Source organism: Leucopleurus acutus (assembly GCF_964270905.1).
Source record: "Leucopleurus acutus genome assembly, chromosome: 1".
Taxonomy (NCBI): Eukaryota; Metazoa; Chordata; class Mammalia; order Artiodactyla; family Delphinidae; genus Leucopleurus; species Leucopleurus acutus.
In genome coordinates this window covers 197,386,173-197,400,169 of record NC_139142.1, presented here as the reverse complement: position 1 = coordinate 197,400,169, position 13,997 = coordinate 197,386,173, and the positions used below count along the sequence as shown (strand labels likewise).

Here is a 13,997-nt window from a genome sequence, read left to right as displayed (position 1 = left end):
ATCATAGATGGTCAAGTTGTAGCCCTTTACTTAACTGTCTTCCTTAATCTCACAGAGCTCCTCAGATGACCTTCATCTGACTTATTAAACATTAGCAAGCACATCTTTTAAAATATGGAGCTTTGGAGTCCAGTCTTGAGCCTATGATCTGAATCTGATTCTGTATCTATAAACAAGAGAGTTTTTTAAAACTTTTTATATTGACGTATAGTTGATTTACAATATTCTGTTAGCTTCAGGTGTACAGCAAAGTGACTCAGTTAAATGGATATATATATATATATATATATATATATATATATATGCTTTTTCTGATTCTTTTCCATTATAGATTATTACAAGATGTTGAATGTAGTTCCCTGTGCTATACAGTATATCATTGTAGTTTATTTTATGTATAATGGCGTGTATCTGTCAATCCCACACTCCTAATTTATTCCTCCTCCATCCCTTTCCCCTTTGGTAACGACACATTTGTTTTCTATGTCTGTAAGCCTGTTTCTGATTTGCCTCAATGCATAAATTCATTTGTATTATTTTTTAGATTCCATATATGAGATCATATAATATTTGTCTTTCTCTGTCTGACTTCACTCAGTATGATAATCTCTAGGTCCATCCACGTTACTGCAAATGGCAATATTTCATTCTTTTTTATGGCAAAGTAATATCCCATTGTGTGTGTGTGTACACACACACACACACACACACACACACACATATATATATACACATACCACTTCTTCTTTATCCGTTCATCAGTTGATGGACACTTGGGTTGCTTGAATTTTGACTGTGATTTTAATACTGAAGCCATTTGAGTCCATTTTTTAAAAAACATTTTTAACAAGAATTATTGTGTCTTAGGTTGGGTTCTTTTAGAGCAGACATTAAGACAAGGATTAGAAGACAAGTGGTTTGACTAGATAGCCTCATCCACCAGAGGGCAGACAGTAGAAGCAAGAAGAACTACAATCCTGCAACCTGTGGAACAAAAACCACATTCACAGAAAGATAGACAAGATGAAAAGGCAGAGGGCTATGTACCAGATGAAGGAACAAGATAAAACCCCAGAAAAATAACTAAATGAAGTGGAGATAGGCAACCTTCCAGAAAAAGAATTCAGAATAATGATAGTGAAGATGATCCAGGACCTCGGAAAAAGAACGGAGGCAAAGATCGAGAAGATGCAAGAAATGTTTAACAAAGACCTAGAAGAATTAAAGAACAAACAAACAGAGATGAACAATACAATAACTGAAATGAAAACTACACTAGAAGGAATCAATAGCAGAATAACTGAGGCAGAAGAACGGATAAGTGACCTGGAAGACAGAATGGTGGAATTCACTGCTGCGGAACAGAATAAAGAAAAAAGAATGAAAAGAAATGAAGAAAGCCTAAGGGACCTCTGGGACAACACTAAACGCAACAACATTCATACTATAGGGGTCCCAGAAGGAGAAGAGAGAAAGAAAGGACCCGAGAAAATATTTGAAGAGATTATAGTTGAAAACTTCTTGGGTGGGAAAGGAAATAGCCACCCAAGTCCAGGAAGCGCAGAGTCCCATACAGGATAAACCCAAGGAGAAACATGCCAAGACACATAGTCAATCAAATTGGCAAAAATTAAAGACAAGGAAAATCGTTGAAAGCAGCAAGGGAAAAACGATAAATAACATACAAGGGAACTCCCATAAGGTTTAAGAGCTGATTTCTCAGCAGAAACTCTACAAGCCAGAAGGCAGTGGTACAATATATTTAAAGTGATGAAAGGGAAGAACCCACAACCAAGATTACTCTACCCGGCAAGGATCTCATTCAGATTCGATGGAGAAATCAAAAGCTTTACAGACAAGCAAAAGCTAAGAGAATTCAGCACCACCAAACCAGCTCTACAACAAATGCTAAAGGAACTTCTCTAAGTGGGAAACACAAGAGAAGAAAAGGACCTACAAAAACAAACCCCAAACAATTAAGAAAATAGTAATAGGAACATACATATCAATAATTACCTTAAATAAACATGAATGGATTAAATGCTCCAACCAAAAGACACAGGCTCACCGAATGGATACAAAAACAAGACCCATATATATGCTGTGTACAAGAGACCCACTTCAGACTAGGGACACATACAGATGGAAAGTGAGGGGATGGAAAAAAATATCCCATGCAAATGGAAATCAAAGGAAAGCTGGAGTAGCAATTCTCATATCAGACAAAAGAGACTTTAAAATAAAGACTATTACAAGAGACAAAGAAGGACACTACATAATGATCAAGGGATCAATCCAAGAAGAAGATATAACAATTGTAAATATTTACGCAGCCAACACAGGAGCACCTCAATATATAAGGCAAATGCTAACAGCCATAAAAGCAGAAACTGACAATAACACAATCATAGTAGGGGGACTTTAACACCCCACTTTCACCAATGGACAGGTGATCCCAAATGAAAAAAATATTCCATGCAAATGGAAATCAAAAGAAAGCTGGAGTAGCAATACTCATATCAGATAAAATAGACTTTAAAATAAAGAATGTTACAAGAGACGAGGAAGGACACAACATAATGATCAAGGGATCAATCCAAGAAGACATAACAATTATAAATATATAGGGACCCAACATAGGAGCACCTCAATACATAAGGCAACTGCTAATAGCTATAAAAGAGGAAATCGACAGTAACACAATAATAGTGGGGGACTTTAATACCTCACTTACACCAATGGACAGATCATCCAAACAAAATTAACAAGGAAACACAAGCTTTAAATGACACAACAGACCAGATAGATTTAATTGATATTTATAGGACATTTCATCCAAAAACAGCAGATTACACTTTCTTCTCAAGTGCTCATGGAACATTCTCCAGGATAGATCACATCTTGGGTCACAAACCAAGCCTCAGTAAATTTAAGAAAATTGAAATCATATCAAGCATCTTTTCTGACCACAAGGCTATGAGATTAAAAATCAATTACGGGGGGAAAATGTACAAAACACAAACACATGGAGGCTAAACAATACGTTACTAAATAACCAAGAGTACACTGAAGAAGTCAAAGAGGAAATCAAAAAATACCTAGAGACAAATGACAATGAAAACATGATGATCCAAAACCTATGGTATGCAGCAAAAGCAGTTCTAAGAGGGAAGTTTGTAGCAATACAAGCCTACCTCAAGAAACAAGAAAAATCTCAAATAAACAATCTAACCTTACACCTACAGGAACTAGAGAAAGAAGAACAAACACAACCCAAAGTTAGCAGAAGGAAAGAAATCATGAAGATCAGAGCAGAAATAAATGAAATAGAAACAAAGAAAACAATAGCAAAGATCAATAAAACTAAAAGATGTTTCTTTGAGAAGATAAAATTGATAAACCATTAGCCAGACTCATCAAGAAAAAGAGGGAGGGCTTCCCTGGTGGCGCAGTGGTTGAGAGTCCGCCTGCTGATGCAGGGGACATGGGTTCATGCCCCGGTCCGGGAGGATCCCACATGCTGTGGAGTGGCTGGGCCCATGAGCTGTGGCTGCTGGGCCTGCGCGTCCAGGGCCTGTGCTCCATGGCAGGAGGGGCCACAGCAGTGAGAGGACCACATACCACAAAAAAAAAAAAAAAAAAAAAAAGAAAGAAAAAGAGGGAGGGGACTCAAATCAGAAAATTAGAAATGAAAAAGGAGAAGTTATAACAGACATCACAGAAATACAAAGCATCCTAAGAGACTACTACAAGCAACTCTATGCCAATAAAATGGACAAATTCTTAGAAAGTTATAACCTTCCAAGACTGAACCAGGAAGAAATAGAAAATATGAACAGACCAATCACAAGTAATGAAATTGAAACTGTGGTTAAAAATCTTCCAACAAACAAAAGTCCAGGACCAGATGGCTTCACAGGTGAATTCTATCAAACATTCAGAGAAGTGCTAACATCCATCCTTCTCAAAGTCTTCTAAAAAACTGCAGGGGAAGGAACATTCCCAAACTCATTCTATGAGGCCACCTTCACCCTGATACAAAACCAGACAAAGATACTACAAAAAAAGAAAATTACAGACCAATATCACTGATGAAAATAGATGCAAGAATCCTCAACAAAATACTAGCAAACAGAATCCAACCACACATTAAAGGGATCATACACCATGATCAAGTGGGATTTATCCCAGGGATGCAAGGATTCGTCAACATACACCAATCAGTCAATGTGATACACCATATTAACAAATTGAAGGATAAAAACCATATGATCAACCCAGTAGATGCAGAAAAAGCTTTGACAAAATTCAACACCCATTTATGATAAAAACTCTCCAGAAAATGGGCATAGAGGGAACCTACCTCAACATAATAAAGGCCGTATATGACAAACCCACAGCAAACATCATTCTCAATGGTGAAGAACCAAAGGCATTTCCTCTAAGATCAGGAACAAGACAAGGATGTCCACTCTCACCACTGTCATTCAACATAGTTTTGGAAGTCCTAGCCACGGCGATCAGAGAAGAAAAAGAAATAAAAGGAATACAAATTGGAAAAGAAGAAGTAAAACTGTCACTGTTTGCAGATGACATGATACTATACATAGAGAATCCTAAAGATGCCACCAGAAAACTACTAGAGCTAATCAATGAACTTGGTAAAGTTGCAGGATACAAAATTAATGCACAGAAATCTCTTGCATTCCTATACACTAATGATGAAAAATCTGAAAGAGAAATTAAGGAAACACTCCCATTTACCACTGCAGCAAAAAGAATAAAATACCTAGGAATAAACCTACCTAGGGAGACAAAAGACCTGTATGCAGAAAACTATAAGACACTGATGAAAAAAATTAAAGATGATACAAACAAATGGAGAGATATACCATGTTCTTGGATGGGAAGAATCAATATTGTGAAAATGACTATACTACCCAAAGCAATCTACAGATTCACTGCAATCCCTATCAAATTACCAATGGCATTTTTTACAGAACTAGAACAAAAAAATCTTAAAATCTGTATGGAGACACAGAAGACCCTGAATAGTCAAAGCATTCTTGAGGGAAAAAAACGGAGCTGGAGGAATCAGACTCCCTGACTCCAGACTACACTACAAAGCTACAGTAATCAAGAGAATATGGTACTGGCAGAAAAACAGAAATATAGATCAATGGAACAGGCTAGAAAGCCCAGAGATAAACCCACGCACCTATGGTCAATTAATCTACGACAAAGGAGGCAAGGATATACAGTGGAGAAAAGACAGTCTCTTCAATAAGTGGTGCTGGGAAAACTGGACAGCTACACGTAAAAGAATGAAATCAGAACACTCCCTAACCCCATACACAAAAATAAACTCAAAATGGATTAGAGACCTAAATGTAAGACGGGACACTATAAAACTCTTAGAGGAAAACATAGGAAGAACACTCTTTGACATAAATCACAGCAAGATCTTTTTTGATCCACCTCCTAGAGTAATGGAAATAAAAACAAAAATAAACAAATGAAACTAGTGAAACTTAAAAGCTTTTGCAAAGCAAAGGAAACTACAAACAAGACAAAAAGACAACCCTCAGAATGGGAGAAAATATCTGCAAATGAATCAACAAACAAAGGATTAATCTCCAAAATATATAAACAGCTCATGCAGCCCAATATTAAAAAAACAAACAACCCAATCCAAAAATGGGCAGAAGGCCTAAATAGACATTTCTCCAAAGAAGACATACAGATGGCCTAGAAGCACATGAAAAGCTGCTCAACATTACTAATTATTAGAGAAATGCAAATCAAAACTATAATGAGGTATCACCTCACACCGGTCAGAATGGCTGTCATCAGAAAATCTACAAACAGTGAACACTGGAGAGGGTGTCGAGAAAAGGGAACCCTCTTGTACTGTTGGTGGGAATGTAAATTGATACAGCCACTATGGAGAACAGTATGGAGGTTCCTTAAAGAACTAAAAATAGAATTACCATATGACCCAGCAATCCCACTCCTGGGCATATACCCAGAGAAAACAATAATTCAAAAAGACACATGCACCCCAATGTTCACTGAAGCACTATTTACAATAGCTAGGTCATGGAAGCAACCTAAATGCCCATCAACAGACGAATGGATAAAGAAGATGTGGCACATATATACAATGCAATATTACTCAGCCATAAAAAGGAACAAAATTGGGTCATTTGTAGAGACGTGGATGAATCTAGAGATTGTCATACAGAGTGAAGTAAGTCAGAAAGAGAAAAACGAATATCGTCTATTAACGCATATATGTGGAATCTAGAAAAATGGTACAGATGAACCAGTTTGCAGGGCAGAGAGTGAGACACAGACGTAGAGAACAAACATACGGACACCAAGGGGGGAAAGTGGTGGGGGGAGGTGGCGGTGGTGTGATGAATTGGGAGATTGGGATTGACATGTATACACTAATATGTATAAAATAGATAACTAATGAGAACCTGCTGTATGAAAAAATAAATTAAATAAAGTTCAAAAAAAAAAAAAAAAAGAAGGCAAGTGGTTTGAGAAATATCCCCAGAAAATCGTTGCTAAGGGAGTAGGGAAGAGAGATGTGGGAAGGGAAGATTATCATCAAAAGGCTGACAGGGTGGGCAACTCGAGCTCTGTCTAGCTGGGGAAATCTGGGAGACAGGGAAGTACATGTCTCAGAGTCACCCTAAGAAAGCAGCCATGTGAGCTCATGTACCTGCTTATCCATCCAACTCCCATGCATCATGGACCGAGGACAATGCCCTCGGCCCGGCCAAGAGAGGCCCCTAGAGAAGAATCATATTGCTTGCAGCCTGGCCAGTTCCTTTGCTCTGGAAAGGTGAATGCCAAGGGCATGTGGCTACAAATCATTTTCCTGTACGAATTCCATTGAACCAGTTTAATTTCTTGATCGGTTTTCCATATGGCACTGACAAAGGAGTTCCCTCCTCTCTTTTTCTTTTTTTTTTTTCATTTTCACTTCTGTCCTACTAGAATTAACCGATTAGAGTTTCAGCTATTGTAAGTTTTCTTCTGTGGCCGTTATTTCTTCCGAATCCAGTTTTCCCATCTCTGCTTCTAAATGTTACTCTGCAGATATCATCATGGTCATTTAAATTTTTGTTTGATTGCATCCACCGAGAAAGAATAACCATTATAGATGAGATTAAGAAAAACAGAGAGTTCTGCCTATATATCAGCCGGTCACTGAGGTCATTGTGAACATTACCTCTCAAATAGTCTAAGATTGCTCTGTTGCCCAGCACCACGGTAACGCAGCTTCACCTCTTATGTACTTGTGTGAACTTCAATGAATGTATCGGTGAGCCTCCCTAAGTCTCAAATTACTCTTCTGTAAAATTGTGCTAATAATATGACAGAGACTTCTTAACTTGCTAAGAATAAGTTAAAGTAAATCCATTAAAAGAATTCCTGGCCTAGAATAAGTGTTCAATCTGTGCTATTTATTATTATCATTGTTGTTGTTGTTTAATATTTTTGTATAGTGGTTTCCCTGCTTATCCAGGGGGGCATACGTTCCACGACCCTTCAGTGGATGCCTGAAACCGCAGAGAGTACTGAACCCTTACATACTATGTTTTTTCCTATACATAAAGCTGGATTTATAAATTAGGCACAGTCAGAGATTAACAACAATAACTAATAATAAAATAGAACAATTATAACCATATACTATAATAAAACTTATGTGAATGTGGTTTCTCTCTCTCTCAAAATATCTTATTGTTACAAATTTAATGCCTTTTCCATCTTAACTAAGCACTTCTCACCCACCGTGGCTTTAACTTTTGCAGTTTGAGATGCGACAGCAAAACTAGCACGGCTTTCTTTTTCCTTCTTCACAATTTCACAGAGAGAAGATTTCTTCTTACCACAGATCTTAGCAACCTCGGCATAGGATTTTGTTTCTTTCCTTATTAAGTGGAGAACGTTCACCTTTTTACTTAAAGGAAGCACTTTACGGCTTCTCTTTGGCACATCTTAATTGCCAGCATCACTCCTTTTTAAAAATTTCTTTTTAATTTTAATTTCTTTTTTTTTTTTGGCCGTGCCACGCGGCGTGCGGGATCTTATTTCCCCAACCAGGGATCGAACCCCTGCCCCCTGCAGTGGAAGCATGGAGTCTTAACCACTGGACTGACAGGGAAGTCCCTAGTCTCACTCCTCTTGCACTTTGGAGCCATTATTAAGTAAAGTAAGGGTCACTTGAACAAGCACTGAGACACCAAGTTGGCTAAGTGACTACGGACAGGACACGCTGGACCAAGGGATCATTCACATCCCGGGCGGGACAGAGCAGGACGGCGTGAGATTTCATCACGTTGCTCAGAACGGCGTGCAATTTAAAACGGATGAGTTGTTGATTTCTGGAATTTTCCACTTAATATTTTCAGACCGTGGTTGACCACAGGTAACTGAAACTGAAGAAGCAAAACCGCAAATGAGGAGAGACGGCTGTAATGCTATGTCAGTTATTTCATATGCTACTGATCACTCTGCCAAAACCATACTCGCCATCCGCATATTTGTCAAGAGCAAATGGCTGTGATGAGATGGCAGCCAAAATGTCTCACTTCGTTGGTAAAATACTTTCCTTATAGGGTTGCTCCGGTAGCGGGATGATAAAATACTATGTGCTACGAGCCTGGCACTTAGTAGGCCCTTAGCCCCTGCTTTTCCCCTTTTGATTTAAGATGTGTGCCTTGAGTCTGGAGGATAGGAGAAATGGTGTTACGATGAGCATCTGAAGCATTTCTAGAAGGCTGGCCTTCCTGAGTCCAGAAGGGTTTGAGATCTATTGATGTATGTGTCATATGGAGCTAGAGTGAAGTTCCAGTATCCTTTCCAAAATGTCTTAAGAACGGTGTGATTTGCTGTTCTTACTTTTATGACTCTCACTCTGCAATCAGCATTTCAGGATGCTTTATGTGCTATTTATAATTATGAGTTTGGATCGTTTCTATAAAATTTGTACACGTGTTGTGTGTTTTTGTCTTTTTTAGATTTAATTGTGGGTGCATTTGGAACAGGAAAAGTAGCTGTTTACAGGTATGTGGTTGATGGTATGCAAATGCTCTTTTCTTTTATTGACATGTAACATTATATTAGTTTCAGGCATACAACATTATGATTCAATATTTGTATGTATTGCAAAATCATCACCACAATGTCTAGTTGATAACATCCATCACCACACACAGTTACAGTTTTTGTGTGTGTGATGAGCAGTTTTAAGATCTACCCTCTTAGCAACTTTCAGATATATAACACAGTATTATTAACTCTAGGCACCATGCTATATATTTCATCCCCCAAACTTAGTATCTTATAAACAGAAGTCTATACTTTTGGCCACTTTCATCCATTTCCAACTCCATCTCATCCCCACCTCTGGCAACCACCAATCTGTTTTCTGTATCTTTATGTTCATTTTTTGGTTTTGATTTTTGTTTCTAGATTCTACATGTAGGTGAGATCATATGGTATTGATCTTTTTCTGTCTGACTTTTTTCACTTAGCATAATGCTCTCAAGGTACTTCTGTGTTGTCATAAATGGCAAGCTTTCCTTTTTATGGCTGAACGCCACACTTTCTTTATTCCTCCATCCGTGGATATGTTCTTCTAATTGTCTCAAATGCATTTCTTTTTCGTTGTTAGTTTTTCTTTAAAGAGTAAATCCCAACTATTTATTTTGGAGAGCATTTAGATGCTCTTTGTAAAGTTTGGAGGAGTATTTGCTCTCAATATTTTCCCCTTTCTTTCAGCCCTTCTGTTTTTTTTTTTTCTCATACCTCATGACCAAACTTCCAGCTTCTACTAACATAACATTAAATAAGATGTGAATCTTAGCAGAACTTCTAAAATGACACACTTTTTAAAGTTATTACATTTGAATACTTCTCTTTGCTTTGGAAATGCATTAAAATGTGCCTATAGATAAGGAATGCAGGGTGGGGGAGTGTTGCTATGCACCCTGGCCTCTATCATCAAGTGTGGACACTACATTAAGGAATAGAAATACCAAGAATTGGTAGCCTCCCAAAGCAAGAATTGAACAAGTGTTCAAATGTGACAGGTCTGGATTTTAAAAACCTGGCCAGTCCACACACTCACCCATTTGTAATCTTGGGCGAGTTTCTATAACTTTCTGAGCCTCAGATTTTTTTCACTGTAAAATGGGCGTAATATTTACAAGTTTATTTTTGTTGAAAGGATTAAGTGAGAATCTGCATGTAAGGTACATGAAATAATAAGTAACTGGTAGACCGTGCTACCAGTTACTTACTAGATTCTTCTTTCTTCTTAAAAAAAATTTAGATTCTTTTTTATTCTTAAAAAAACAGTTTTATAGGAACGCAAGACACTAGGTCAGGATATCAAGACAAAAGGCAGAGGTCCAACCCAGGTGTTCTGGGCACATAGTTCGAACCTAGGTCAACTCCCTGAGGGATGCTAAAGTAGGTTTCCTCAAGTAGGCAAGATTGTCCTCCTCATCAGTCCCAAGACATACTCAGAGGGCTGATTTACACCAGCCACTCTCCACCTCAGGGGGTAGAGAATCAGGTGATTGAAACTCTCAAAGTACCTGAAGGATGGGGCTGTGTTTGTGGTGGCCATGAAGATGCACCACTCAGAGCTGATGGAGTGAAATTGACTCATGGTCCCTCCACTGTGCTCTGAGTCTACATGTGCAACAAGGCCCTATCTCCCATGAGCTGCTCCCGGGCGATTACTGGACACAACAGGGATACAAATACAGGCCCACCTGGAGCTCCACTAGCAGGCAGATTTGGCTCAAGGGCTCCCCAGTGCCCTGGCTGGAGCTTCTTTCCCAGATCCTCTTTTGTTTCTTCTTCACAGGAATCAGATGTACATCACACTCTGACTGCTGGTCCCAGCCTCCTCCCTCCCTCCCCTTTTTCCCTCATCAGTATTTGCCCTAATAAGTGCCTTGTGTGTCTAATCCTGTCTTATCATCTGCTCTTCCAAGGGCTGGAGCTAACACAGTATTGAAAAGAAAAATCATATAACAGAGTACAGATAATAGCGCAAAGGAGTTCAGGAAAATTCCCATTGGGCGCCATTACGGTAATAATGGAATTGTTTAAACCAGTGCCCTAAACAACACGCTGCCCCAAGGCCCCGCCCTCCCTCCTGTCGGAGGAAAACTTAAGCAACGTGGCGTCGTTTCACACTGTCATCTGGAGATTTCACTCCCATTTCTCATATTTTGGCAACCAACCTTTATAAATATTGCCCCATTCCTTTTCCCAGTGACTTACTTTCTTGTCTGATTTATCCTCCCCGGGTGGTTGGAACGGAGTTTACTCGGTATTAGACCCTCTCCTCAAACTCGGCCGCACCATAGAATCACCTGGAGGTTTTTGTTTTTGACATTCCAGTGCCTGGCCTTGACCCCGGGAGACTGGCTTCTGTTTTTCGGCTCCCGGGGTGCTTCTGTCGTGCAGTCAGGGTTGAGAACCATTGCTTCACGTGAAGCGCAGCATGAGTCAGCTCACCCTCATGGGTTTAGCTCAATCTGCAAAGCTTGTCTAGAAAATGATCGATCAGCGGTTCAAAATCACCAGCCAACATGGCGACACAATTAGCAAAACTCGAGTACTTACAGATGCAGCGTGAGTGGCTGCAGGATGATGTATCTCTTCATATTCAGATGCGAATATGGACAGACCAGCAGGTCCCAGAGGAGAGATCTTTCACAGCCATGTCGCCAAAATACCGTGAGCCCCTCCACAGACAGAGAAGGTCCATGAGCGCGGCTGTGCTTCATGGGCCCACGGCTCCTTTATTTGTATTCGTGAGCTACCGGATGTGTCTGGAGGTCGCTGGTTGAGTCTAGAGCCCACCTGTTCACTCAGTGAGGGGAATTCTTGGCACCGGGGCCAGGAATGTTGGCCGTGGCCTCTAGAAGTGGAGCAGTGGGCTTCTGCCTGCCCCTCCTGGGGCTGGTTAAAACCGTGTGTCTTCTCCCTGCAGAGCAAGGCCGGTTGTGACGGTGGGAGCCCAGCTTCTCCTGCACCCGGTGATCATCAATCTGGATAATAAAACCTGCCAGATTCCAGAATCGATGGCATCTGTGGCCTGGTGAGTCAGTGCGGTGCTGCCAGCCCGCTTAGGCGGACTCAGATCACCTGGAGATCTGGTGCACATGCAGCTTTGGGGGCCGCAGGCCTGGGATGGGGGCTGAGACTTTACAATTCCGAAGAGGCTCCAAGGGGGTGCTAACTAATGCTGTGGGTCTGTGCACCACATCTGAGTAGCCAGTTGTTAGTCTTTCAAAAGAAAAATAAAAGGATCTCTGACACGATGCTGAACTTTTGCTGTCATGGGAAGGCCATTTCTCCAATCTACGGCCTCCACATGTGATGAGAAACAAAAACACTTGAGAAAATTCCCGACCAAGTAAATCTTGGAGATCTCTTTTAGAACCTTGGCATACTAAAATACACATTAACCAAACTGAAAATATAATAAAATACCTTGACGCTTGTATTTGCATATGCATATGGAAACCACTTTTCAGACATATGTATTGTCCTTTTTTTTTTTTCTTAAATAGGCTTGGGTTAAATTACTTGGTTTCCTGTGCTGAAAATAGATGTCAGTTTTATAACCTCACATCTGTATACAATGAGACAGAAGGTAAACATTATAAAAATAGAGATTTTTGTGTCCTCAGCTATATTTCTGTGGCCATGATCTCATCGTCAGGAATAGTCCTCTGCCTGGCCTGGAGGTGGACAGGCTCATACACCTTCTGAGAATGTTCCTCGTGAATCTGGCCGGTCACCCGAAGGCAGTAAGAAATGGAACTTGGCTGTAGCACAGCTCAAGGAAATGCCACTTTGCTTCTCAATATGTAGGTCCTCCAGGGTCAGAAGTCTGTCATATTGGGTAATGCCTTAGGGTATATTCTCTGAAAGATCAACAAACATTTGGAGCATTTGAGATTTACCTCCATTTTCAGATGATATGGTCGGTTCCTGAGAAAGTCAGAATGCAGAACACACCAGTCTACAGACCCATAGAAGCCAGTTTCAGCACGCTGCTCATGGCCTTGGACAGGGGTTCAGACTGGAGTCAGAGCCTTTGAGGGTGGTGGATGGGGGTGTAGAGGACCCTGAAGAATTCTTTGAAAAACCTCCTTTGCTGGGACCTCTCGGTTCAGGGAGGCCTGTCTTCCCCTTAAGGAGCTTCTGAAAGTAGCTGGGAAATGCCCTGAGCACATTTTAAAATGGTATGAAACCATAAAATATTATAATGAAAACCTGATCTGAGAAAATATGTGAAAGAGCTAGCTAGCATCTCTCCTAACCCTGGATGAAATGAACATGAAATGAACAATGAGTGCTACTTGGGCACAAGTATTAAAACTTTGGTATTTCGCCCAACAGTTCTGTTTGCACATTCATCACTGAATGGACTTCTAGACTGAATTCTTTAAAGCATATATGTGTGGCACACTCTGGTGTGAAATGTTGTTATGAACGAGATCATCTTTTCTCAGGAGTTTTCAGTTTTTGAATTTTTTAAAAAATTGAAGTGTTTTTTTTTTAACAGATTGTGGGATCTGTTTGGTTTTATGGAAAGACTATTCCTTTTTATTTTAAAAAATTTTTTTATTTTTTAATTGTTTTTTCATGGAAAGGCATTTTATTTTAAATATAGCAGACTGGGAATTTGGGATTGACATGAATATTACTTTTTAACAAGAAAATTGCCTTGTTTTCACGAACTCTTGTTGCATTAAATCAGATTTGTTACGTGGGCAAATTACAATTATTTATTTGATTCTATTCCATCCATTTCCTGAAAGATGTTTTATTTTCACATACAAAAATTTTGAATGGGTAACTCAGAGTATCAGAAGATGGAAAATTAACAGCGGGTTCAGTCTCGAATGTGTTTCTCGGATACCTTTTAAAATGTATTATAG

At 39.6% G+C, this 13,997-nt stretch overlaps 1 protein-coding gene across 2 annotated transcripts in view; it reads left to right on the top strand.

Moving 5' to 3' along the window:
* Nucleotides 1-13,997, top strand: part of ITGA8 (integrin subunit alpha 8) — a gene marked incomplete at both ends in the record, with an annotated part of 178,153 nt that overhangs the window by 83,336 nt on the left and 80,820 nt on the right. For both annotated transcript variants that reach the window (XM_082844951.1, XM_082844950.1), the window contains 2 exons: nucleotides 9,042-9,087; nucleotides 12,038-12,145. In XM_082844951.1, the coding sequence (XP_082701077.1) occupies nucleotides 9,042-9,087; nucleotides 12,038-12,145 (154 nt within the window). The remainder of the gene's footprint in view (nucleotides 1-9,041; nucleotides 9,088-12,037; nucleotides 12,146-13,997) is intronic.